At 48.1% G+C, this 27,053-nt stretch overlaps 1 protein-coding gene across 4 annotated transcripts in view; it reads right to left on the bottom strand.

Annotated features, from left to right (window-relative positions):
• The window catches only part of MICAL2 (microtubule associated monooxygenase, calponin and LIM domain containing 2), a 226,124-nt gene that overhangs the window by 127,588 nt on the left and 71,483 nt on the right, over positions 1–27,053 (bottom strand). For all 4 annotated transcript variants that reach the window (XM_082629277.1, XM_082629275.1, XM_082629274.1 and 1 more), the window contains 4 exons: positions 10,252–10,459; positions 6,470–6,586; positions 4,770–4,871; positions 1,037–1,192 (listed from right to left, as the gene is read on the bottom strand). In XM_082629277.1, the coding sequence (XP_082485403.1) occupies positions 1,037–1,192; positions 4,770–4,871; positions 6,470–6,586; positions 10,252–10,459 (583 nt within the window). The remainder of the gene's footprint in view (positions 1–1,036; positions 1,193–4,769; positions 4,872–6,469; positions 6,587–10,251; positions 10,460–27,053) is intronic.

Genomic DNA, 27,053 nt, shown 5'->3' with positions numbered 1-27,053 from the left:
TAAAAAGTAAGGAGGCAGGTGGAAAATTACCAAAAAGGACTACATGAAAATGAGGACTGTTCCTGTGCTAGGTGGTGCTGGGTGTTAATAATTTATTTTTAGTACAAAACTTCTATTTAACATTGTTACACTGCCTTTTCAAGGAGAAATATTTATTTTTCCAAATCAGGTTAAAAGAAAGGGAAAAAATCTGAAATTTACTTAATTGGGAGCAGGAATTTCATCCCTCTTTGCTCTCACCCTGCTTTATTTTTTCTCCACTATCCTTATAGACCACCTAACATGTTATTTGATTATTAATGGTCCCTCCACAACCCACAGAATATAAGCTCCAAGAGAGGGGGTTTGCTTGTTTTGCCCACTGCTCTATCTCACGCCCTTGAACAGCATTTGGCACATAGTAGGTGTTCAATAAATATCTGTTGAGTAAATGAACGAATCCCTTCTTTATTCAAGTCCCATGGTTTGGGGACAACAGATGCCCCTGGGTGAGTGTCGTGCCCCACCCCCCCGCATCCCTGACAGTTCCTGAGGGAAAGGGCAGTGGGTGCACTGATAAAAGCACCTATGCTTCTCAGGGACCACCCACAGTTTACTGGCTCCCCGTCAGAGTGCTCCGGGATCTCCACATTGGCGTCGGGCCTAGATTCACCAGCCTGCATTAGGATGGTTTCCGTGGCTCTCCCTCCCTAGACAAGGAGCCACACTATTGGGAGGGTACCGTGTCAACCTCGACTGTGTATCCCATGACATTGAGTGCGGGCATTCAATGGGCACTCAGTAAATGTCTCCTGAGTAAATAAATGTTTTTCTATTTTCATGTACAACATCTAGAACTTTCCCTCAAGAATCCCTCTTGTCCCCGAAGGAATCCTGCTCATCATTAATCCTAAAGAGAAATCCCTGCTTCCACTTTATCAGCGTGAGTCTCCTGTTCCCAAGAACTGGGAAAGCTGAGTGCCCTCCTCCCTCAACCCCTGTGTGCTACAGAGAAGCATGGACAATGGCCTGGTTTGGAGCAAGGTGAGGGTCCCACCTGTTTCTTCTTTAAGATCCTGAAAAAATTTCTGATTGAAGATGAAAGCCACGCCGCTAATCTCTTCCACCTTGGCCTCAGCTGTGCTGTTTCTGTTTATGAAGTTGGCGGTGATCGCAATAGCCAGCTTCCCACGGAATTCTTTTCTTCTGAACCCTGTGGGAGGAAAAGGGGAAAATTGGGTCTTTCTTCTGGATTTGGTGTGAAAACTGGAAAAGATTACTGAGAAAGCTATTCTCAGATGGCCGACAGGCCAGTGAAACCAGAATTTTGGATCTAGAGAACAGGGGGCAGGCAGAAATGCTGAGGTTTGTCCCCGAGGAGAAAACCCGCTGGAGGCCTTTCAAAGTCAGTGGGACTTTTTCCTTTTCTAAAATCTATAGGACCAATTATCCTGGTTAGGCTTCCACAAACAAAAGGCTAAACTGTGCTTCTCCAATGGGCAATCACAGGGCTCATCCTTTAGAGGATGCGTTAGGCATTGCTGCAAGGTAGTCTCATGAAAGACCCATCTGCACTTTAAACTTATACAATTGAAACTACGTTGTCAGCATTTCTCATGGTTTTTTTTCCCCCCTTTGAACAGTAGAATTACGAGATTGAATTCCTGTGCAACAGAGATTTTAACAAATTTTCTTTCTACCTCCAGTCCATAGTGACTGGCACTTAGTACACAGTCAATAAATGTATAATGAATAGATGGAATTCTAACTTGCAATTATTTTAGTTCAGTGATTAATCGAGGTTCTTACAGTTTTCAATGGTATACATTGAAATCATTTTTTAATGGCCGTAAGAATTTTGCACCCAATTACAATATGGGGGTTTTTTCCTCCCACGCCGACAGGCAATTCCAGGACAGCAGCTGGGTGCCCTACACTTCAACTCAATTCTGACACTATCTACTCAGAGATGGCATCAGATCCCACAGGTTAAGGGCTCAGTCCCACCAGACTGCCCCCCACTTCAAATGCCAATTATAAGCCCATGTTGTCACCTGTGCTTCTGACTAACCAGCTATAGATTGTAGGTTCAAGGACTCCCTCCTTGGATTTAATTTTCTAGAGTGGCTCTCAGAACTCAGAGAACATCTTACTTCCTAAACAACTCGGGAACAGCCAGTTGGAAGAGATGCTTAGAACAAGTTATGGGGAAAGGGCCTGGAGCTTTCACGCCCTCTCCAAACAACCTGTTCACCAACCCGGAAACTCTCCACACCGTCTCCTTTGGGTTTTTGTGGAGGCTTCATTACAGATGCCGGATTGATTAAATCACTTGCCATTGGTGACTGAACTCAATCTCCAGCCCCTCTCCCCTCTCAGGAGGTCAGAGGGTGGGACTGAAAGTTCCAACCCTCTAATCACTTGTTTGGCTCCCCAGGCAACCAGTCCCCTCCCTTCCTTAGTGCTTTCCAAAACTCTCTTCATTAACATAAACTCGGTGTGAAAAGGAGCTTGTTATGAATAACAAGACACCCATTTCACCCTTATGGCTCTGAATTGATTTCAGGAACCACGGACAAGAGGCCAAATATCATAACAAAAAATGCTCCTATTTGCCCTTATGGCTCAGGAAATTCCAAGGGTTTGGGTGGCTGTGCCAGAAAGGGGACAAAGACCAAATATAATTGCCCAATTATAAACCACACTGTCACAGGCAGTTACAGAGAGGATCACAAGCAGGTGGTCCCATTTCAGTGGACCACCTCCTCCTAATCCCCTTTCTTTTTAGCATCTGTCTTTTCCTGTAGTCCTGAACTTCCCCTCCACCCCAGGTACTGCTGTTTACTTTGCTTAATGCAAGGCATTTGTCTTGCTAGCAGACAGAACCTGTCTTCAGCACCTGTGGGAATTCCCCTCACATTGGCTTACCAGACACTGAAGCCTCTTGGCAATTCCCAAACTTCTTTGTCAAAAATCCCTTTGACTAAAAACCTTGGGTTGGGATTCCCTGGTGACGCAGTGGTTAAGAATCCGTCTGCCAACGCAGGCGACATGGGTTCGAGCCCTGGTCCAGGAAGATCCCACATGCCACGGAGCAACTAAGCCCGTGCACCACAACTACTGAGCCTGTGCTCTAGAGCCCGTGAGCCACAATTACTGACCCTGTGTGCCTAGAGCCCGTGCTCCGCAACAAGAAGCCACTGCTATGAGAAGCCCACACACCGAAATGGAGAGTAGCCCCCGCTCGCCATGACTAGAGAAAGCCCGCGCGCAGCAACGAAGACCCAACATAGCCAAAAATAAAATAAATGAAATAAGTAAATAAATAAAACCCTTGGGTTTCTATTCATTACTCCCTCATTTTGGTTCTTCATTAGACCTTTGTGGAAATGGTCAAAATGGTCACTAGTCTCCAGTATCTAACTGGGGTGATTTTGCCCCCCAGGGGCATTTGGCCAAGTGTGGAAACGGTTCTGGTCGCCACAACTGAGGGTGCCGCCAAGCATCCTACAATGCATAGGACAGTCCCCACCACAAAAACTGGCCCCCAATTGCCAATAGTGCCCATTGAGAGCCCTGCTCTAGTCGCTTACCTGGTCCTCAGTTGCTCAAGTGGTTCTCCCCCTTCCCGCCCTGCTTTTCATGTTCACAAAATATCAAACCATCCCTCAAGCTGAGCATGGATCCTGGATTTTTATATTCACACTTACAGTTTTCTCAAACCATCAGAATGGGCTCAAAAATTCTAACAGTACAGCATTCAGGTTGGCAGCTTAAAATTTTTTTGTTTGATATCCGTTATTGATTGCTTGGGGCGAGGGAGTGGGTATGGAAGTGAAGAAAGAGGAAAGGAGCAGCGGGTGTATAGCAGGTGGGAAGTGCCTCAGCTAGGCGGACTACGCATCCTGAGTTCTGTGAGATCAGCCCTAGTTTAGGGAGGGTGTTCTGTCCTCAGAGAAGGTGCCCTCCCCAGCAGACACCTGCAGCCTGCAGCCCTTGAGCAGGACAAGCTCAAAAAGCAGACCTGTCCCCAGCCCAAGAGATGCCATGTGGGACCACTTTGTCCTCAACCCAGGGTCTTAAATTAGTACAGCTGGCGCAAATTAGTATAACCTGTGCACCAATTAACCTTGGGGCTGGGGTGGAGGTGACTGAAGGCGTTTCTCAGCAATGGCATTTCTTCCTCTCTCAGCCTGACTAGATTCTTCCCTAAAAACATGTTAATGCTTCCAAATTTAGAAGTAAAGAGGCACTGTTTTGTTCTTTGACAGTTTGGGCAAAACTTATCTTACTGCCCAGTGGTGAGCATGCTTTAAAGTTATGAGAAGAGATGGGGTCCTCCTTCTGGGGTATTATACTTCACAGTAAACCAGTACCATGAAGAGTATGAAAATGGTTCTCTTAGTTGGAAGAAGTATGAAAGTGCTTAGTTAGCACCATGGTATTCACACTGGCAGATGCTCAGTAAATGTATGTTGATTTTTTCTTTTAATTTCCATGGTACTTTTCTTTTATAAAATATTTTTACATTTTCCCGGCCCTTATAGCAATGTGCTGAGAGGTTCTATTATCCATATTTTATAGTTGGGAAAACAGAGGTTCAGAAAGAATTAAAGGCTGTTCTCTAAACACTCAGCCTCAGGCACAGCAGGGCAGTCTAGCCTTCTATCAAGACCCCCATCCAGCTTTGGCACCTGCCATCTTGCCCCCCTTCTCCACACCCTTGCTGATATACCCTTTCCCACTCCCATCCCTCCATCCTCAGCCCCAGGAAGAAGAAGAGTCTTCACCTTCCAGCGTGTTCCTGCGGCCATCAGCTCCAATGATGACATCAAACTCAAACTCTGACAGAGAGTGGTCTGCAGGGAGAAATTCTGCCCGCCAGCCAATTTCTGCCAGGACAGAAAAATGAGATGAGTTGGCAGTGAGAGATGGCAGGACAGAGTGATTACACGCCCTCTGTGTTGGTCGTGAGAAATGGATAATGCCACAGGTATGGGCACCCCAGACAGAGGCTCCGGCGGAAAGACCCAAGCTGTCCAGATTCACACTTGAATTTGGAGTCCTTCTGGCTTTAGCTTCAGTTCAATCCAGGACAAGGTAAACCAGCAGTGCTAACTCCACGCCTGGTTTTACTGGTTTCTATAAAGGGTGGGAGTCTATCCTAACGATCCTCACACCAGTCTCACTTGCACCTTATTTATCTCAACAGGTTCTACCACGTTCTCTCTGTATCCCCCCATTCCTTGGTCCCCTCCCATTGCTAAACAGAACTAAAAGCTTGTGCAGGGTATAATGAAACCAGCGTGAATTACTACTTTATTATGCTCAAACGTTCTTGTTGGGCAATACACAGTCTTTTCTGAAACCATTTTCAGGTGCAATCTTGCTGGTTACCCATAATTAGGATTTAACACCCACTAGGGGTCTGGGAAAGGTTAAGAGCACACAGGTCTCAAAGTTAAATTACAGCTGCTGTCCTGCCGCAAAAGCCAACTAACATCTCCCCTAAATTCTCAATATTCTGGGCAGAGGATGGGAGAAATCAGAGTTGTAACCTGCATGTGAAACTATGAGGTCCCTGACATGAAGCTGGACCAAAAACTGAAAGCCCGGCCCAGCAGCAGAAGAGTTTGATAGTAAGTAAGATGCAGAGGCATCATGAACAAGCTCTCTGACCACAATACATATAAAAGATCAGAATTTATATAAATATACTAATAGGAACAACAGATGAATTACTAAATAAGACATACCTACAATGGGTGAATTTTGTGGTTTGTAAATTATTCTTCAATAAAGCTTAAAAATATTATATACTAAATAATATTTTAAACATTTATTTCATATTTGCTCTAGAAACTTCACTTTCTTTACTGGATTTTAAAATATCATGTGGGTATAATAAGTATATCCACATATCTATGTGTGTATACACACAGCTTGAAGAGTATTGCGAATGAACTTTATCAGACAACCGAATCTATGTCTTTTTCCTACTTACTACTTAGACTTCATCTGTCAAACCACTGCCTCGTAGTGACAGGGTAACCAAATTACATGTTAAATACTTAATAATAAATCCCCTGGGAGCTGAAGAGCAAAGCTCAAGTGACAGCAATGGTCCACAAAGGTAAAATATCCTTTGATGAAATTATGCCAAACAGCTCTCAATAAGAATAACCTTGGGCTTCCCTGGTGGCGTGGTGGTTGAGAGTCCGCCTGCCGATGCAGGGGACATGGGTTCGTGCCCCAGTCCGGAAGGATCCCACATGCCGCGGAGCGGCTGGGCCCGTGAGCCATGGCCACTGAGCCCGTGCGTCCGGAGCCTGTGCTCCACAGCGGGAGAAGCCACAACAGTGAGAGGCCCTCGTACCGCAAAAAAAAAAAAAAAAGAATGACCTTAACAGGAACATCCTCTAGAAGCTGCAAATATGATTTCCGTTTTGCAATATCTGATTTCTAGACTGAAAGGAAAATTATACTGTACTTTGATTTTCTTGATCTTCAGGAGGCTCTAGAACCTTCACGAACTCCACATTCACATGGATTTCAACCCCCAATATCAAGGCCACCTTGAACAGGATGAGCTGCAACTGACGAATACCTGAGGGGAAGAGATGAACTGTCAGTAGCAATGTCTGAGTGTCTCCTGTATACAGAACACTGTATTATCACTGCTCAATGATTTCTGAGCATAGCAATACAGAGGCATGCCTCATTTTATTGCACTTTGCTTTACTGCAGTTCCCAGATATTACATTTTTTACAAATTGAAGGTTTATGGCAACCCTGAATCAAAGCAAGTACTCCCAGTGTCATTTTTCCAACAGCATTTGCTCATTTTGTATCTCTGTGTCACATTTTGGCAATTCTAGCAACATTTCAAACTTTTTCATTATTATTGTGTTTGTTATGGTGATCTGTTATCAGTGATCTTTGATGTTACTATTACTGAACCTGCAATTTCTCCAAGGTATGCCTGTACCAATAACGATCATTACTGAACACTAATTATGTGCTAAGCACTCTGTGTTTTCTCATTTAACCCTTACAGTGCTTTCTCATTTAACCCTTACAGTGGCCTTTCCGGGTAATTATTCTCATTTTATTTTTTTTCTAATGAAAAAAAACTTTTTTCTCTGGCTTGCCGGATCTTAGTTCCCCAACCAGAGATTGAACCCGGGCCCTTAGCAGTGAAAACGTGGAGTCCTAACCACTGGTCGCCAGGGAATTCTCTATTCTCATTTTAGAGATGAGAAATTAAGGCTCAACAAGCCTAAGTGACTTGTGCAAGCTCACACAGGAGCAAAACTGGAATGTGGACACAGATCTGTTTCCGAGACTGTGCTCTAGCTGTTAGGTAATCCTATAATGATGGTGGCTCTCTCTTTCCTGCCTCCTTCCTGAACTGGGCTGTGGGTTTGATAAAATGAAGATGGAAAGAGGCGTAAACAGAGAGACAGCAAAGAGCCAATACGTAAAGTCAGAGAGCAAACGGCTCACCCTGTGGGGGACTCTACCTAAGCTCTCAGCCATCCAGGGTAAGGGGTGGGGTGGTGGCTCCTCCCCACAAAGCTGGGCTCATGGTTTCCCACCTCCTACCCACTCTCCTAAACTCCCCCAAGGAGTGGCTCCTTGTTTCTCTATTTTGTTCCTGCCATTGAGCACAAATGGGCATGCCTTCAAATACATTTCTGAGAGCATAAAGTTTCAAATTATCTCTGGGTCCCTCTGTATTTTGTGGGCTTTGCTCATTTAACATTTATTGAACAGCTACCATGTGCCAGGGGCCATGCTAGGCCCAGGAGACATGGAACACTGTCTAACAGAGGAAACAGGCGTAAACAGAATGGGGCAGGGCCTGGGGGCTGGGGGCAAGCTGGGTTGCAGAACAGGCCCTGAGCTGCAGTCCTGAAAGCCGAGGGAGGAGGGACCAAGATACCAGATCCCATGGAGAGATTAAGAAAAATGAAGACTACAGGAGGCCAGGGCACAGGAGGTTGGGAAGCTTCTGGAATTTCTTTAGCACAGTGGCGGGAAAAAATCAGACCACAATGGAAGGTGGCATGAGTAGAAAGTATAAGCAAAGTCTATGTTGCCTCTTTCTAGAATAAACAATTTGAGATGAAGAAAAGTAATGGGCTCTATCAGAGGACTGGAGGGCAGTGTGAGGTAAGGGCAGGTGAAAGGAGGGAAGGAAAGCAAGAGGGCCTAGAGTTGGAGAGGAAGTGGTCAGCTCGGCCTCTGGCCTTGGGGTGAGAGGAAGGAATGGGTACTGGGGAGAGGCGAGGGCAGGAGGAAGGAGAGGGGGCTGGGATGGGGAGTGCCCGTCAGCACTGGGAACTAGAGGAGGATGCTGACACAGGACAAGTGGGGAATTGCGGAGCAGTGCCAAGGACCAGGTCACAGCTGGGGCTGGAGACCACGGTCAGGCTGAAAGGAAGCCGATCAGCTGGGGCTTAAAGAACCCAACTCACCTCCTGCCTGGAAACAGGCCGTGGGGGAGGCCTGGCCTCTCCTCATAGTTTCAACGTTCTTAGTCTGTCTGGTTTTGGCGCCCAGTAGGTGCTCAATAAATTCTCCCTGCCTCTCTTCTCGCAGGTATTAGAGCTGCCCTTGACCATGATCACTCTGAACGTTTGAATCTCCGTTCCAGAGTCCTGCCAGTGCTTCTGCATGCTGGCATATTTCCAAGGACTAGGGGTTAAATGGGGGGCCCCATTAATGAGGCAGTGAGGGGCCCCCGGCCGTCAAGGCAGCCTGGCAGCCTGGGACCTCCTGATGCCCAGCTCTACCTCTCAGCAAGGCTCGATGGGAAAGTGGTGCATAATGTTGTCATCCTAAATTGGTACCAATATACATTCTTCTGTGGGTGGTAAGGAATATCTGGAAAGCTGACACTGCAGCTTTCTGGGCAAATCCAAATTTCTTTCCAGTGGACTCTTGGAATTTTCTCATCCCAGAGTGGGAACAAACCCTGGGCCACTGCTGGTAAGTTCTTCTGTATCTGACTGAATTACACCCTGTCTGGCTGATAATTCTCTCCAGTTGTTCCCGCCCTAACCCTACACCCTTTTCCCATCAGTGCCTGTCCTCATAAGAACATGGCTCTCAGGGTTCTCCTTCCACTCACTGGTTGAGAGACTGCAGCTCTGAATTAATTCTGGTTTAGGGATCCCGACTGCTTCTTGCTCACTGTACCCCACTGAATGCAAAGCACTTTCTGAGCACCTACGACCTGCCAGGCACAGAGACAGCACATTTCACACATGAGGTCTCATTTAATCCTCTCAGCCCTCCTGGTAGGCAGGCATCAATCACATTTAGGGGAGACAAAACTGGGGCTGGAAGAAGATAAAGAATCTGAGCCAAGTCACACAGAAAATGGACAAGACAGATTTTGGACCCAAATCTATTCAAATGCTTGAACTCTCTTTAACTTCCCTTTTATGAGTCATGATTGCTGTATAGAAAATGGCTCAAGACCTCCTCCCTGCAAGGGAGGGAGGCTGCTCTTCCAAAGCCTGTCTGCACAGATCTTGCCTCGAGAGACCCAGGCTAAGTAACGTCAGAGCGGGAGGCCTCGGTGCTCACCTTGCCCCACCTAAGCATTCAGGGATGGCCCGGTACCTGAAATCCACGTTCCCAATTCCCTTTCTTTTCTGGATGAACCCCCTTCACAATGGCCTCTCTCTTTTTAGAGTTCAAGGAAACCTGGTACAGGATCTGTCAATAGTGGCATTCCTCTGTTCTAAAACCTGCCCTGGTTCCCCAAACAGGCAACACGGTGTCCCAACTCCTTTACCCAAGAGGTCCCTGACAACCTGGCCCATTGAATGGTTTTATGTGGCTCCCTCTTCTGAGCTCCTTTAGCAAGTCCGACTGCTCTGTTAAAGCACATTTTATTATTGACAGAACCTCAGTGAGTTCTCTGAGGGTGCAGACTCTGTTACTTACCTCTGCCTCTGTTTCCCATATTTCATTAATTCATTCAAAAGAAGTCTACTGAGCATCTACTATGTGTCAAGTACTCTTTTATGCCCTGGAGATACTCTGGTGAATGAGACATACCATGATCCCTGGCCTCATAGTGCTTCCAGCCTAGTGGGGCACAGCACAGGGCCTGGAATTAAATGTCTGCCAGTTGGATGTGTGGAGCCCCCAGAGACCTGCAAGATGAAATATCCTAGGGTCTCCACAATGTGGAGAAATACCCAACCCAGGGTCAGCCCCCTCCCCACATGGGGTGTCACCAGTGGCTCCACTCACTGATATGGTCGATGGAGCCGGCACAGAACTTCCCATAGAACTTCTTGGCTCCCAGGCCTCGCAGGTCATGGATGGTGAAAGGCCAGAGGTGCAGCACATTGTTCCGGGAGAAGGTGTCCCTCTTCTCCACCACGACCACTTTGGCCCCCAGGTAGGCAAGTTCAATGGCAGTGCGCAAACCACATGGTCCTCCTCCAATGATGAGACACTGCAGAGGGGAGAGAGGAGAGAGGCACTCAGCAACCTCTAACCTTGTAGACACAAGCCCCTAGTCAGCAGCGTAACTGGGGAGCAAACCCCCATCCACCCAAATCAACCAGTGAGTGCAAACCGAGCACCTGTCAGGACCCGCCATTCATCCATCCGATGTACATTACCTGTGGGCCTACCACACACCAGGCACTGTGCCAAACCCCGTGAGGGACACAGAGGTAAAAGGATTTGGGGGGGGCACAGTAAGATACACGTGAGGTTCAGAGTTAAACTGAACTGCGCTTAAATCCCAGCTCTGGCATTTAACCTCTTAGTTCAAGGTGGATGGAGAGAAGGATACTTTGGGGGAAAGGAGAGAAAAGAGACAAGGATTGGTCTGGAACTAGACGCTGAGAGTCTGAAATGTCAAGTGAAGGAGTATGGTCTTGGCCCTGTAGGCACTGGGGCCGTGTGGGCAGAGGTGACAAAACAGGATTCTGTTCAACTCCCATGCTAGGTCTCAGTGGACCCTGTCACGCTGAACAAGACAAGGGTCCTTCCCCAAGGAAGCTACAGCCACTTAGGAAAGAAGGGAAGACACATAATGACCTACCGAACTAGTTACACTGGGCAAAAGTCCTTCCATTCAAATGAAATCTTATGTGCAGCACCAATCCAATAAAAATGGGAAAATGGTGATATTCTGGCTGAGAGACATCCCCATGCAGCAGCCTGCCCTACTCCCAGGCAATTCCTGAACCACCTTCAAGAGGCAGGAGTTCAACTAGGGGGTCTAACTAACTGGGGATACCCCAGCAAAGTCACAGGGAAGGAGATCTGCATCCACACCTCACTGCTTGACATTGCACAGGCATCTGGAAACATCCCTTCTGCTTGGGATCAAAACTTATCTTAAAAAAATGCATTCCCCTTCCCCTAGCTATATTCCATCATCCAGTTATCACTCATCTGGGGCCTCCAGACTCCCAGAGGGGAACTGCAAATAAGCATATCAGAAGCTCCCACACCACAATCAGTGTGGCTTACTCGTTTGAACCTCCCAGAGAGTTGGTGGAAACTCTGTTAGGGGAAATGAAGTCACCACTGAGATACAATTCACTCCAGAGACAGGGAGCGGGTATGCAAATCCTTTTGCTTCCTTTCTGGTTGGAGCTGACTGCAGAGAACCAACTCCCCCAAGCCCAGCTTCCCTCTTTATCTCACACCCCAAACAGCTCCTCTGGCTCAGACATAGCCAGACCATGACGGGCATTTCAAAGCAAGACTCCAAACCCCGACACTCTGAGGTTGGCTTCGGGGTTAAGTCTAGATTCACTGCATTTCTTTGCAGTTAGCGCATCTTTTCCCTTTTGCTGAGTTCGGTCACTCCCGGGCCAGGGATGGAGTGGGGTAGGAGGATGTGGGGTGAAGAAGGGCAGGAAGGGAGCCCTCCTGCATCCTTCTATCATCTACCAGGCCTGACCCAGCACCACTCCCGGGGCCAGGCAGGGGATCCCACTCCCACCAGCTGGGGGGCTGCTGTACGTTTCTCACACAAACAGTAGCTGGCGTACCGTTTCTGACCCTCCCAGCTAAACCTGAAATCCCACTGATGAAAGCTCAGTTTTCCCACCACCCTGGGCGCCCGCTCATACTTCGGGCCTGAAATTTCAGAGACGCCAGTCATACCCAAAGCAAATACCAATGGGCCTAATTACATAAAGGGAGAAAATTCGGTACAGATGTTATCAAGACAGGAGAGAGGGCTTGTTGGCCGAGGCCAGGCCCATTCCTCTAGGAGCACACTTGTTATGATTAACATGGGAACTCGGAGTTCTGACAAGAAGCCGAAAACCGCGGCTGCTACGTGCCTGGGCAGAAGAGCGGGCGAGAAGAGGGCTCCCCTGGCCTGCCCATAGTTGATGCTCTGGATGGTGAGCATAGTGCAAACAGACCACGAATGCAAAGCGTTGTGATAACTCAACCCAAAGGAACTCTCCACCTTTCCCAGACACATCCGGGCTTCACTGCTAAGGACTCGGTGCCAAGTAACAAAAATTTTTCATTAAAACTCAGCCCTGAGGCCGAGCCCCAAATTAGATTATACATTCCTCCCACAGGCCCTGTCCTTAGTGCTACCCCAGAACTAAGCTCCACGTGCTATAATTATCTGCATCTGATTCCCAGGCCAGTGTAAAAGCTCCTCAAAAGCTGTCCCCGTGTCCAGTACAGGGCCTGGCACACAGGAGGCCTCAGTAAAGAACTGATGGATGAATGAACTTCCCACACCCTCACGGCCCACCCAGTTCTTGCTGTCCATCTGTAACCAGGATGTTCGGTTCATGTCAGCTAGGGTTTATGTCTGCATTTCCCACCCAGGCTGGGGGAGCTGGAGTCTGCCAAGGCCACCAGGATCACCGATGTCAGCAGATCTGTGTGCTCAGGCGACATAAATTTATTACGCAGTGGGGAGCAGGGCAGATCCAACACCAGCAGGAAGTCCACTGTATAGATAAGCTTGGCAGTGCTTAGACCACCTCCACATTCATGGAGAGAGACAAACACCACATGGAAAGATCATCTATTTATCAAAGGGTGGGAAGAGGGGATGAGGGGCCTCACCCACTGTCAAGGCACAGGGCTGGGGTAGCCCCAGCTCACACAGGACCCCTGTGCTCTCCCAGGGGAGCCCCACAAGCACTACCCGCTTCTTGGTGGCACGGTGCACCTTCCAACCCCTAAGTGGGTAGGTGTGCTGGGACTGGTGCCAGGAATGCTAGAAGGATCGGTCCCCGGAGGGAGCCGCTGAGCGGAGCAGGGGCTAAGCCAGGGTTAGCCGTCTGGAGGCTTGATTTCCACTTCTGAATTCTGCCTCCAGCTTTCTTGGGGGCTCCGTGTGCAGACAGCCCAGTGGGGTGGGGCAGAGAAAGCCAGCACTTGCAGGCAGCAGGCAGACCAGGGTCTGCCATTCACAAGCTCACTCACCCAGGCTCTGCGCCTCACTGAAAAGGATGATTATAGGATCTAAACTGTACCACACTCAGCACTTTCTACTTGCGAGGCACTGTCCTCATCATTTCATGTATTTCATCCTTCCAACTGCCCTATATATGAGATAAATGTCATCACCATCTCCACTTTGTACGTGAGGATACTGAGGCATCGAAAAGTTAAGCAACTTGCTCCAGGTACTGTTATTACCCCCATATTTGAGCTAAGAAATGGAGGCAACAGAGGGTCAGAAATTGCTCCAAGGTGGGTCACCTAATGAGGAAGTGGTCAAGTTTGGACACGAACCCAGGCAGTGTGGGTCCAAAGCCTGAACTGCTCTGAACTGCTTGTCTGACCGTGAGGATAGACCGCAGGGGGTGTGGTCAGGATGAAGGGAGGCCAGTTTTCGCTCCTTCCCTGCACCCAGCACACGTGGGCCTCCTGAACGGAGCTGTGTTCAGTCTGAGTGCACAGGGCCTCTGCATGGAAGGCCTGAGCCTGTGTCTGAGCTGAGCTTCCCTGGGATGGAAATTTACAGGCTGGACGAAGCTAGAGCCCCTGCAAGTCCTGGGAAGCCACTTAGGCAGGTGCCACGGCAGTGGCGGTTTGGGCATGGACAGTGGCAGCCTCTCTAGTGCCTCCGGAGACCTGGCAGTGAGCTGAGTGACACAAGGTCACGTGTGGTGCCATCTCCCTGGTAGCAGCAGCCCTCCCGGCATGCTGACCCGCAGGCCAGCTCCCCGGGCAGTGCTCTGGTTCCTGGGACGTGCCCTCACGTTTCCTGGCGTGGCTTCGCAGGTTCACCAGTTCTTAGGGCAGGCCACTTATCTAAACCCAGGCAGGAAAGCCCTGACTGTTACTGGGTTACCACAAGTAAAAACAGCTCATTCAGAATCGCAGGACAGACAGTCATCGGATCCTAGGTGCCTTCCACGTGCTAATCTGGGGGGCCTGGCCTCACAGCCTCACAGTGCTAAGTTAGGAGGGCTTACGAGAGATGCAGCCACTTACGGTTCGAGCCGAGGATGGAGAAATCTCTGGGGCGGGGGGGGGCAGACCTGACTCTTCACAGCAACTTCAAGGGCCACTCTGGTGAGAAGCAAACCCTCATCTGACTTGACACGGCCCTGCCCCTGGCCTGGTCTGACTCTCCTGTATCTGGGTCACACCCAGTTATTTCTGGGTAACAATTACCACCACTTACTAACAGAAATTTACAGAGAGGAAATGAAGAAAGATATCCTGTCCTCCCTGCCTGCTCTCAAAACAATAATATGAATTGCTCTGAGAAACATTCCATTCCTCTCTGTTCCTCCCTTTCAACCTGAGCCGGTGCTCTAACCCTTGTATGAGCAACTGTAACCAGTGACCATGGGGTCTGGATTTTCAGTTTCATTTGCAAACATCCTGTCCCTGGGCCTTGTAAGTACACTCAGATTGGACCCCCTGTTTGGGAGTCAGAAGTACAATCATCAAGGCTGTGCTTCCTGCCTCCGGGTGCTGTTCATACCTCCTGCATGTCCCCCGATCTAAGGCATGAGTTCCCAGGAATCTCCCCCCCCACCAACGTAAGAGATGAGCAGCCCACGACTCCTTTCATTTCAGATGCCGAAGTACGTCATCAACAGTGCCAACTCCGTCCCACCTTTGCACGTGCCTGTCCATCCCATATTGGGAAGAGCAAGAGTAGTGACAGTATTGATAATAGCCATAATGAAAATCAGAGCTCCCACTTACTGCCTGCTTCTATTGTGCAAGAACGGTGCTAAGCACTTTGTAACATAGGCACCTCATTTCCTTCCTACAATAACCCTGAACTGGACACAATGCGTCGCCATTTGGCAGATGAGAAAATTGGAGTTTAGGAAGGTTAAATGACTTAACTGTGGTCACAGGACTAGGTTGACAACTAAACTCAGATCCCAGAGTTTGTACTTGAAATCATAATCCTATATAGATTCTTCCAGGTTACCTTGGGCCTTATGTGGTAGTGTTAGCATGTTCCCTCCTCAACTAGATAGGTAAGACCATTGAGACCGCTCTGTGGGATGGCAGAGGATGCAAGAGAAGGTTCCTGTTCCCAAACCTCAGGAGGCTGTCTGGTTGGGAACTAGAGAAAGGGAAACAGAGACCAAGAATGCTAGATGGTTTGGGACCACCTGTGACTACTGGAGACATTTGTGGAAGGGACAGGTTTGGTCAAGAAAGGGTCCCTCCAGGACACAGCCCATGAGAGAACCCACCGCAATGAGAAGCCCGCGCACCGCAACGAAGAGTAGCCCCCGCTCGCCGCAACCAGAGAAAAGCCCGCGTGCAGCAACAAAGATCCAACGCAGCCAAAAATAAAATAATAAATTTATTAAAAAAAAAAAAAGACCCTACATGACACTGCCCTCCAATTTCCCTTCTGTCTTCAGCTCCTACCCACCCCCCTCCCTCTCTGCACTCCAGCCGTAACGGTCTCCCTAAGCACACACAGGGTCTTTTTGCTTTCTTTGCACTCTGCCTGCAACATTCATATATATATATATATGGCTATTTTATAATACAAAAAAGGGAATATATTGCAGAAAATATATAGGACTAGTTTTATTTTTCTTCATATTAACATCCAGCTTTCCAGCATTTTAAACGTTTGTAAATATTCCCAGCATCTACGTGTACATTTTTCCATGATGGATTTTTTTTTTGTTTTCAATCAAGTAGCTTTACAATATTTTTTGCAATATCTTATTATAAAAATTTTCAAATAAATAGAAAAGTTGAAAGCATTTTAGTGCACACCCAAATACCCACCACCTAGGTTCTATGATTAGATTTTAGTCTCCTTGCTTTATCATATATCTATTCATCCATCCACCCACCTCTCTACCCACTCATCAATTTAGCTTATTTTTTGGTGCATTTCAATGAAATCGCTGAATCAGTACATTCCTTCCCAAATACTTCAGGATACAAATCTAATTAACTAGAGTTCAATAATTATTAAAGTTCTTCACAACCTCTCAACATACACAAAAATACACTCAGAATGGTTTAAAGACTTAAACAGAAGACATGGCACCATAAAACTCCTAAAAGAGAACATAGGCAAAACATTCTCTGACATAAATCATACCAATGTTTTCATAGGTCAGTCTCCCAAGAAAATAGAAATGAAAATGAAAATAAACAAATGGGACTTAATCGAACTTACAAGCTTTTGCACAGCAAAGGAAACCATAAACAAAACAAAAAGACAACCTACAGAATGGGAAAAAATATTGCAAATGATGCAACTGACAAGGGCTTAATTTCCAAGATATACAAAAAATAGTTCATGCAACTCAACAACTAAAAAACAACCCAACTGAAAAATGGGCAGAAGACCTAAAGAGACACTTCTCCAAAGAAGACATACAGATGGTCAATGGGCACATGAAAAGAAATGAAAATCAAAACTACAGTGAGCTACCATCTCACACTGGTCAGAATGGCCATCATTAAAAAGTCTACAGAGCTCCCCTGGTGGCGCAGTAGTTGAGAGTCCGCCTGCCAATGCAGGGGACACGGGTTCGTGCCCCGGTCCGGGAAGATACCACATGCCGTGAAGCGGCTAGGCCCGTAAGCCATGGCCACCGGGCCTGCGCGTCCAGAACCTGTGCTCCGCAACGGGAGAGGCCACAACAGTGAGAGGACCGCATACCGCAAAAAAAAAAAAAAAAAATGTCTACAAGTAACAAACGCTGGAGAAGGTGTGGAGAAAAGGGAACCCTCCTACACTGTTGGTGAGAATGTAAATTGGTGCATCCATTATGGAAAACAGTATGGAGGTTCCCCAAAAAGCTAAAAATAGAGCTACCATATGATCCAGCAGTCCCACTCCTGGGCATATATGCAGACCAAACTATAATTCAAAAAGATATATGCACCCCCATGTTCACAGCAGCACTATTCACGATAGCCAAGACATAGAAACGACCTAAATGTCCACTGACAGATGAATGGATAAAGAAGATGTGGTACATATATACAATGGAATACTACTCAGCCATAAAAAAGAATGAAATAATACCATTTGTAGCAACATAGATGCAACTAGAGATTATCATACTAAGTGAAGTAAGTCAGAAAGAGAAAGACAAATACCATATGATATCACTTACATGTGGAATCTAAAATATGACACAAACCTATCTATGAAACAGAAACAGAATCAGGGACATAGAGAACAGTCTGGTGGTTGCCAAGGGGAGGGGGATGAGAGGGATGGACTGGGAGTTTGAGATTATCAGATGCAAACTGGTATACATAGAATGGATAAACAAGGTCCTACTGTACAGCACAGGGAACTATATTCAATATCTTGTGATAAACCATAATGGAAAAGAATATGAAAAAGAATGTATTGGGGTTGGCCCAAAAGTTTGTTTGGGTTTTTCCATAAGATGTTATAGCAAAACCCAAACGAACTTTTGGGCCAACCCAATATATATATATATATAACTGAGTCACTTTGCTGTACAGCAGTAATTAACACAACATTGTAAATCAACTATACTTCAATAAATAATAAAAAAGGAATACATTATTCAAGTTTTTTCTTTTCAGGTAAAATTTACATACAAAAAATGTACACATCTAAACATACCATTTGCTGTGACAATTTACAATATGTGTTGCTTCTTACAGCATCGGTTTTCTCCCCATCAATGGTCTTTCTTCAGTGGACCTGGTGAGTTCTTGCCCCTGGGCTCTGGTGCTGACATCTTGGTGTACACTGTTATCAGCAAGGAGCTTCTAGTCACAGGGCAGGGCTTGACCAGCCAGCTGCCTTGACTCCCTTTCCTCCCTTTGGGAGAGCAGAAGCCACAGGCCCTTCTAAGACCCCACCCCCGCCCCGAGAAAAGGGTGTGGAGGAATCTCACATTCCTTTAGGAGAAATAAGGGAAGGAGACTTCTGAGACAGGCTGAGTCTAGATATATTCAAAGCTAAAAACTCTAGGGCCAGTTATAATCCATATGTAGAGAAAAAAGTAGAGCTAAGATACACGAACAATCTAGCCTCCAGAAACAGATACACAAGTTCATATTTATCACTTTCTCTCTTTCTTTTTAGTTACTTAGTGAGCTTTTGCTTTTAAACATTACAATAATAATAGCCAGCACTCAGAGTCCTTTATTCTCAACAACCCACACCCATCCTGCCAATTTCACAGCTGTAACTTTTTTTTTTTTTTTTTTTTTTTTTGCTGTACGCGGGCCTCTCACTGCTGTGGCCTCTCCCGTTGCGGAGCACAGGCTCCGGACACACAGGCTCCGCGGCCATGGCTCGCGGGCCCAGCCGCTCCGCGGCATGTGGGATCTTCCGGGATCGGGGCACGAACCCGTGTCCCCTGCATCAGCAGGCGGACTCTCAACCACTGCGCCACCAGGGAAGCCCTAACTTTTTTTTTTTATTTGCGGTACGCAGGCCTCTCACTGCTGTGGCCTCTCCCGTTGCGGAGCACAGGCTCTGGACGCGCAGGCTCAGCGGCCATGGCTCACGGGCCCAGCTGCTCCGCGGCATGTGGGATCTTCCCGGACCGGGGCAAACCCGTGTACCCCTGCATCGACAGGCAGACTCTCAACCACTGCGCCACCAGGGAAGCCCCAGCTGTAACTTTTAAGTGCTGGAGCCAGGATTCAAACCCAGGTGCCTGGCTCCAGGAATCCTTCCTGCCTTTAACCACTGCTCTAGAGACCAATTGCAGGGAGTTAGGGAGAGGGAGGTGGCAGGTGAGGAATCCCCACACCCTCCATTGCTCCATTTCTTAGTGATTTTTAATTCTTTTTCAAGTGTGTCTATCTGACCTCCTGTGACCTCTTCAAAAGTAGAGGTATGTCTGGCTCACTTTTGCATCCCAAGCAACTAGCCTGACCCAGGTTAAGTGTTCAGTGATGATAAGAAAAAAGAGAGGTGAGAGTCCTCAGCAAGGCCCTGGGTGGACCAGGCTGGTGTGGTGGCAGTGACAGCAGCAGGCACTGGCAGGATCCAGTAGGAAAACTACAGCAATGGCAAGACACCCCTTCCCGTCCAGGACTTAGCGACTTCTGAGAGGGGCCAACGTCAAGGGTAACTCAATCCAGTGAGAAAGGAGAACAAAGGCTGAGTACCCACCTACACCTTCCCAGCCCAGAGAACCCAGCCAGGGCTGCGACCAGCAGCTGTCAAAATCCATCCAATGTGAAACATTTCCACTCAACAAGTGCCAAGACTGGGGGCCACTTAAGGTCAGGAGAAGCATCTCCCGAGTATCTCATGTATGCCAGACCTGCAGCAGATGCTTTCTTTTTTTTGTTTTGTTTTGTTTTGTTTTTTGCGGTACGCAGGCCTCCCACTGCTGCGGCCTCTCCTGTTGCAGAGCACAGGCTCGGGACGCGCAGGCTCAGCGGCCATGGCTCACGGGCCCAGCCGCTCCGCTGCATGTGGGATCCTCCCGGACCGGGGCACGAACCCGCGTCCCCTGCATCGGCAGGTGGACTCCCAACCACTGCGCCACCAGGGAAGCCCCAGATGCTTTCTTTAAGTCAACCAGCTCATGTCCATTGTGAAAGTGGCATTGCTTTTCCCGGTATATAGTTAAGAAACTGAGACTCAGAGGCGATGTGACTGAATAAAGCTGGCATTTGTTGAAGCCTAACTCTGTATCAAGTACTGACCTAAGTGCTTCAGATGTATTAACTTATTCAAACCTCACAACAACCCAAGATTAAGAAACCGAGGCACATAATGGTTAACTGGAGTGCCCAAGGTCACGTCGCAGTTAGGAAGGAGGAACTGGCATTCAGACCCAGGCTTCTAGCTCCGGAGCACAAACTCAGATCCACAGTGTTACACTTGCCTAAGATCACAGGGCTAATAAAAGGCAGAGCCAGGAGTCCCTACCAGATCCTTGTGACTCTGGCAGCTGGCTCTTTCTTTTACATTGCCCTCGCTGCCACTTTTCTCCCAAGCGTTAGGGTCTGCTGTCCCTTTCTGGCCCCTTTTCTCTCCCTGGTGAGACTCCTCCACTGGTGCCACCTCATCCTATGACCACTCATGGCCACAGGCAAGGCTGACCCTATCAGGGGGCAGCAGCCTTGTCCCAGGCTGGCCTCTACAGAAAGGCCACTGTGGGCCTGGTAACGGATCTGCATGAGAAGAGGCCAGGTGTTCGTTCCACGTTCACCAACTCCTATTGCTCTGAGGTCAGCAAAGGAGAGACTGTTTACCTGAACCCAGCAGCTGTTTCTGCAGCCAGCTCAGAGCTGGGCTGAGAGCCTAAGGAGCACAAGGCCACCCCTGCCACTCCACAGCCATATCGGGACCAGCTAACCACCCCGCCAAGAGCCCTGGCATATTCCCCAAGAAGGAGGCAGTAGGTAAGCATACACCTATGAATATGCTGTAAGGATGCGCTGGCCTCCTTCATATTCTCCTTTTGTGGGGTCTCTAGCCCCATAGGTAGGTGCTGAATGAATATGGCTGAGGGGTCTAAGCATGCCTTAGTTCAGGCAAGCAAACAGGTAAAGACTTACCAGCCCTTGGATGGAACACCACCGAGAAACAGCACATATGGTGGCGAAGTAAGGGGCAGGTTCTGAAGCTGGCAGGCCATTTGCCAGCTGTGTGCCTTTGAGCACAGCAGCTTATTACACTCATTTCTCTTGACCTCAGTTTCCTCAACCCTAAAAGAGGAATAAGGGTATTGCCTACCAACTACAGTTGTTATGGGGATGGAATTAGTAAACTGTAGAATTGTTCACAGAAGAGCCTAGCCTAGCACAGGATAAGCAGTCAATCAACAATAGCAGTGGTGGACAGCTCCTCTCCTCCCTCCCTTCTTCCTGAGGAGCAGTCCTAGAATGAAATCAGCATTTAGATCCCTAAGAGATGTGGTCCAGTCCATCCAGGGATACGGATGCTGTGATCCTACCAGTTCAAAGGCTGGGAGTGGTTTGCATCCCTTGGGGCAGGCATACTGCCTTTATCAGGGCATCTTCAGCAAGTGGATGAACCTCACTTGTAGCCTGGGCACCCAAGAGGGAGCCGGGCTGCTGTCCCCTGCACTGGCGAGTTGCCCTGTGCCCCCTGAGCTCACAGGTACGTGCACCGTGCACCGTGCACCGTCTGACCTGGAAGGGACTTTAGATCACAAGTCAGTGCGCTTTTTCTGTAAAGAGCCAGATAGTAAATATTTTAGACATTTTTGTCAACCGCTGGCTTAGATCATCCTGTCTGACACTTCCTTCCCCACCATTGCCTTCCCCTTAGGGTGCCCAAGAAAATATTCATGGGAGCCCAGAGGCCATTTTCAGTTGGGTTCCCCTTGCCGCTCCTGCTGCCTGGGACGCCCTCCCGCAGATCTCTGGGTTCAGGTCTCAGCCCTAACATCACATTCCTCGGTGATACCTCCCCAGCCCCACCCCATTTAATCCAACACATCTCCCTGTTTATTTTCTGCACAGTGCTTATCACAACCCTAAAGCTCTTTTTTATTTATTAACTAGTTCACTGTGTGTCTCTCCCTCTGGAATGTAAGCTCCACCAAAGCGGGGGCCTTTTCTCCCTTACTCATGCTGTATACCCAGAGGCCAGAATAGTCCCTGACCCATAGGAGGTGCCATGAAATATTTGCCAAATGAAGAAATGCATAAAATCAAATCATGCCTTTACCCCAAATCAGGGGTAAAGCTAATTGAAGTGTCATAGCCAATATTTACTGAGACACTGTCTTAGGGGCTTTACATACATTATCTTATTAAATGAGTCAGAAACTAACTTATGAGACAGGAACTATTTTCTCTCCCCATTTCTGATGAAGCTAAGGTCCCACTGCTCAAAGGCATGTATCTGGTAAGAGGCAAAGCTAAATTTCAAACCAAGGGGTTTGAAATTTCAAATCTGGGGCCCAAACTATTAACTACCACTGTTGCTTATTTTACCTGGGATTATATCAAGTTAGTATGTACACAGATTGTCTGCAGCTGATTAGACATGCTAATGGGCAGTGAAGTGTCTTTCGACTTGTCAAAAGTGGAGGGAAGACATTATTATCTAATATATGCAATATATGGGGCTTTTCTCTTATTTACCAATGAAATAGCTAGGCTCAGATAGAGGAAACAACTTCAGATGTGACAAAGCTAGAGGTGATAGCAAATCTTAACATTTCCCAAGGGAAAATCCATCTGGTCAGTCGCACCTTGATATACCTCCTGGGGGTGGGATATACATCTGGTACCCAACCCACAGAAGACGGCTATATAGAAAAGTCCCACATCCCAATGTGGATCACCAGCTCCAGGAGACAAACCCTTGTGTATTTACGTTTAGAAGGCTAGAGCATCTCACACGCCTTCCAGTCCAGGGAACCCCTTCTCACCAGTGTAATACAGGTTTGACTCCGCTTGCAACTGCTACAAAAGAAGTGAGCAGGGCTTCCCTGGTGGCGCAGTGGTTGAGAGTCCGCCTGCCTAATGCAGGGGACACGGGTTCGTGCCCCGGTCCGGGAAGATCCCACATGCCACGGAGCGACTGGGCCCGTGAGCCATGGCCGCTGAGCCTGCGCATCCAGAGCCTGTGCTCCGCAACAGGAGAGGCCACAACAGTGAGAGGCCCGCATACCGCAAAAAAAAAAAAAAAAAAAAAAAAAAAAGAAGGGAGCAGACTTACTCAGAGGCTCTTGACAGCTTTCAAGGGGGTCACTTTACAGTATAAAGTGGCTTGTAATTAAAGTATTTTCAAAACTGTGAATAGATCACAGTGTCTAGACATTGGGAGACTCCAATGTTACTTACACCATCCTGCCCACCCATGTCTACAACCTGCCAAAGAACACACTATGTTTTCTTTATCAGAGCATCTTATTTTATTTTATTTTTTTTTTGTGGTACACGGGCCTCTCACTGTTGTGGCCTCTCCCGTTGTGGAGCACAGGCTCCGGACGCGCAGGCTCAGTGGCCATGGCTCACGGGCCCAGCCGCTCCGCAGCAGGCGGGATCTTCCCGGACCGGGGCACGAACCCGTGTCCCCTGCATCGGCAGGAGGACCCTCAACCACCGCGCCACCAGGGAAGCCCTATCAGAGCATCTTTAAGGACATGTTTCTGGAAAGCCTCTCCTCTCAGCCTGCTGGGAGCTGCTTGGGAATTCTTTCTGCCACCAAAAGGAAGGCATGCCTGGGCATCTAGGGCACCTGCTCTCTGGAGGCAGGCCTGGACCAGTGGAAGGACTGTGGCATCACCCCGCAGGCTGGCTGAGGAAGTCCACATATGGAAGGTGGGATTTCCAGGATCCGGGTGTACTGCGTCATGGCTGTAACCCTCCAGGTAGAACAAACAAAGTGCTTCCCCAGCTTAAACACTTGACGGGGGCGGGTAGAGGGGAAGCAAAGAGGTAGATGAGGTCATGGGTTACGCTCTGCTGAACTATTAAAAGGAAAATAAGGCATTTGGAAACCACTCTCCCAGCTCCCTGTAATACCTGATCCTATCAAGGATGAACCAAGGAGAAAAGGCTATTTATCATGCATTTGGTCATTCATTCATTCAGAAAACACTCAAGGAACACCTTTTCTTAGGCGTCACGTTGGGTACTAAGGAAATGGGCTAGGAGATGGGCATGTCACATTTCCTGCCCACAAGTACTCCCACTTCAGCAAAAACAAAACAAAACAACAAACCACTGAGGGTTTCTGAGCAAGATGGAGTTCACTAACCACACACAGAGGGAAGAGGAAAGAGCAGAGGCAGGACCTGGAAGGCAGCCGCTCTCAGGCTGGGTGAAGAGGTCCTGCTAGGTGGGAACGGAGAGGTGGGGTGGAGGAGACATACCTACCCCAGAGAGGTTAACAAATTATAAATTCGGGTTTGAGGGGCTAGAAGGAGGAAGTGAAACTGACTCAGATTCTAAGACTGGGAGGGTGGGGCCAGTGTGAACTAAGACTGCAAGTCAGAAAGAAGAATACATTTAGGGAGTGGGAGGGAAGAGGAAGAGTGAAATTATGAATTTAGTTTCCAAGTTGTTGAGTGTCAGGTATCATAGAAAAATCCAGGAGGCATGGAGAAATCCCAATAGTTGATCCAGAGAGTAAAAGAAACAGGTTTTTTAATAATAGTAACTTCTGTTTAGTGGCGGTTTATTATGTAACAGGTATGGCACATGTCAATCTCATTTAAGCCTAGCTGGAAACCTGTAAAGTGGGTTATGCCCATTTTACAGATGAGGAAATGGAGGCTCTGAAATGTTCACTAACCTACCCATGGTTGCAGGTATCTGACACTGGCCATTTATGCTCTTTCTACTATGCCTAGGGCCTCTGATTTTGGAGTCATTGCCCATAAGACAAGACTACATCATCCAAAGTAAGAGTGTCCAATAGAACCGAGTTTCTCAACTTTGGCACGATGGACATTTTGGGCTGCATCATTTTTTATAGTTGGGGGTGGGGACTGTCCTGTGAATTTCAGGATGCTTAGCAGCAACCCTGGCCTCTCCCAACTAGATCACCTTCTCCCCCGAGCATGGCAATCAAAACTGTCTCTAGGGCTTCCCTGGTGGCGCAGTGGTTGAGAGTCCGCCTGCCGATGCAGGGGACGTGGGTTCGTGCCCCAGTCCGGGAAGATCCCACATGCCGCGGAGTGGCTGGGCCCGTGAGCCATGGCCGCTGAGCCTGCGCGTCCAGAGCCTGTGCTCCGCAACGGGAGAGGCCACAACAGTGAGAGGCCCGCGTACTGCAAAAAAAACAAACAAACAAACAAAAAATAAACTGTCTCTAAATATTGCCAAATGTCCCTGGGGAGGCAAAATCACCACCAGTTAAGAACCACTGCAACAAAAATATAATGTGAGCCACACATGTAATTTTAAATTATCAGGTAGCCACAGTAAAATTATTTTTAATAATATAATTTATTTAGTTCAATATATCTAAATTATTATTTTTTCAACATGTAATCCATATGAAAAGTACTAATAAGCTATTATCATGCAACCTTTTTTTCATACTAAGTCTTTGAAATCGGGTGTGTATTTTACACTGACAGCACATCTCAGTTTGGACTTGTCACATGTCAAATGTCCGAGCCATGTGGCTAGTGGCACCCATATTGGACAGCACAGATCTAGAGGAAAGAAGAAGGGGCTCACTCACCCACATTTATGAACGGTGGAGACAGAGGGACAAAAGGCAACACTGAACGACGGTCAGAGGGCAGAAAAGACAACTTCTGGGGATGCTGGCAGCTCAAGCTTTTCCTTTCCCTTTCGAGAACAGTCCCTGCCCACCAGCAACCCATCTACCCCATGGGATGGGGTGGGGCAAGTCGGGAGTGGAGGCAGGTACCTGGTAAAGAGAGATGGAGGGAAACCAGAGAGAGGCCAGGGGAGGGGGCCCTGGGAAGCCCACCCACGCGGACAATGGGAATCACTGAGGCTTTCAGGGAGGCAGCCACCGGAGGAGCAAGACAGAGACAGACAACTCATCCACAATCGGGAGACACCTAGTCACCTCTACCAGCAGCTGCTGACCCAGGGCTGATTCCAGCCCGAGTAACTGCTGAAACAAAGCCCTCAAAACCACAGCATCTGAGTCAATCTTGAGTCAGATACAGAAAAACCAAGGCCCTCGCCTGGGACCACTCAGTAACGATCAACACATCTTTGGGGTAATTCAAATGGAAGGGCTGGGGGGCTTGCCACTGTCTGGACTTCATTTATTCACTCAGTAAGCCACTACTACCCTCTGAGGGGCATTACTGTCCCCACTGTACAGATGGGAGACACAGGACCACACTGTTGGAGAGGACCAGGGCCACTAATTATTTAGTGTCACTAATTATTTAAAGAAAAAAAAATAACTGAAGCACATAATTCAAAAATAAAATTTAGAGATGGTCCCCACTTGAATTTGAAATCAGTTAACTCATCAATGTTTTATACAGGGAACAAGAAACAAAAAACCCTTTACAATTAAAAAGAAAACAGCTGCATGGGATTAAAGAGAGGAAGGAAGAAGATAAATGGAACAGGAATAAGACAGAGGAAAACAAACAGAAGAACAAGAGGACCTGGATCCCCCCAGCGGAGGAGAGTAAAGGGGGACGGCAGAGCTGATGCTCGTGCTCCAGCCTTGGGCGGAGAGCAGGGAAGCGCCGTCCACCTCTGCTCTCTGACTCTGGGTTCTGCATAAGTCATCACTGCTCTCTTCCATTCTCTGAGGAGAAACACTACTCATCCCTCAGAGGCTCCACCTGATGAGGATTAGCATGGTGGTGGACCAGCGACCCCATCAGATCACCCTGAGGACAGGCTGTGAGGGCAGCCTGGGTACAGTGCCCACGGGCCTTGGGGCCTAAGCCTCTCCTGCCCGCCTCCAAGTAAAGGCAAATCCCCGCTTCTGAGTCGGTGGCTCCAGAAGAGAACCTCCCCTTAGCTGATGCCCAGGGTCCCCATCACCTGCAGCGGGCACCCCTGAACTGCCCAGCACTCTCAGAGCCAATCAGCTCCTGCTCTCCACACTCCTACGAGGCACCGAGCCAGCAAGAGGCACATCCCTGTACCATCTCTCCCAGTCAGGGCTCCCCCAATCATCTCATTTTGCAGATGGGTAAACTGAG

Source organism: Mesoplodon mirus (assembly GCF_964341445.2).
Source record: "Mesoplodon mirus genome assembly, chromosome: 7".
Classification (NCBI taxonomy): domain Eukaryota; kingdom Metazoa; phylum Chordata; class Mammalia; order Artiodactyla; family Ziphiidae; genus Mesoplodon; species Mesoplodon mirus.
Note: the sequence above shows the minus strand (reverse complement) of the source record. Positions and strands in the feature narration are given on the sequence as shown.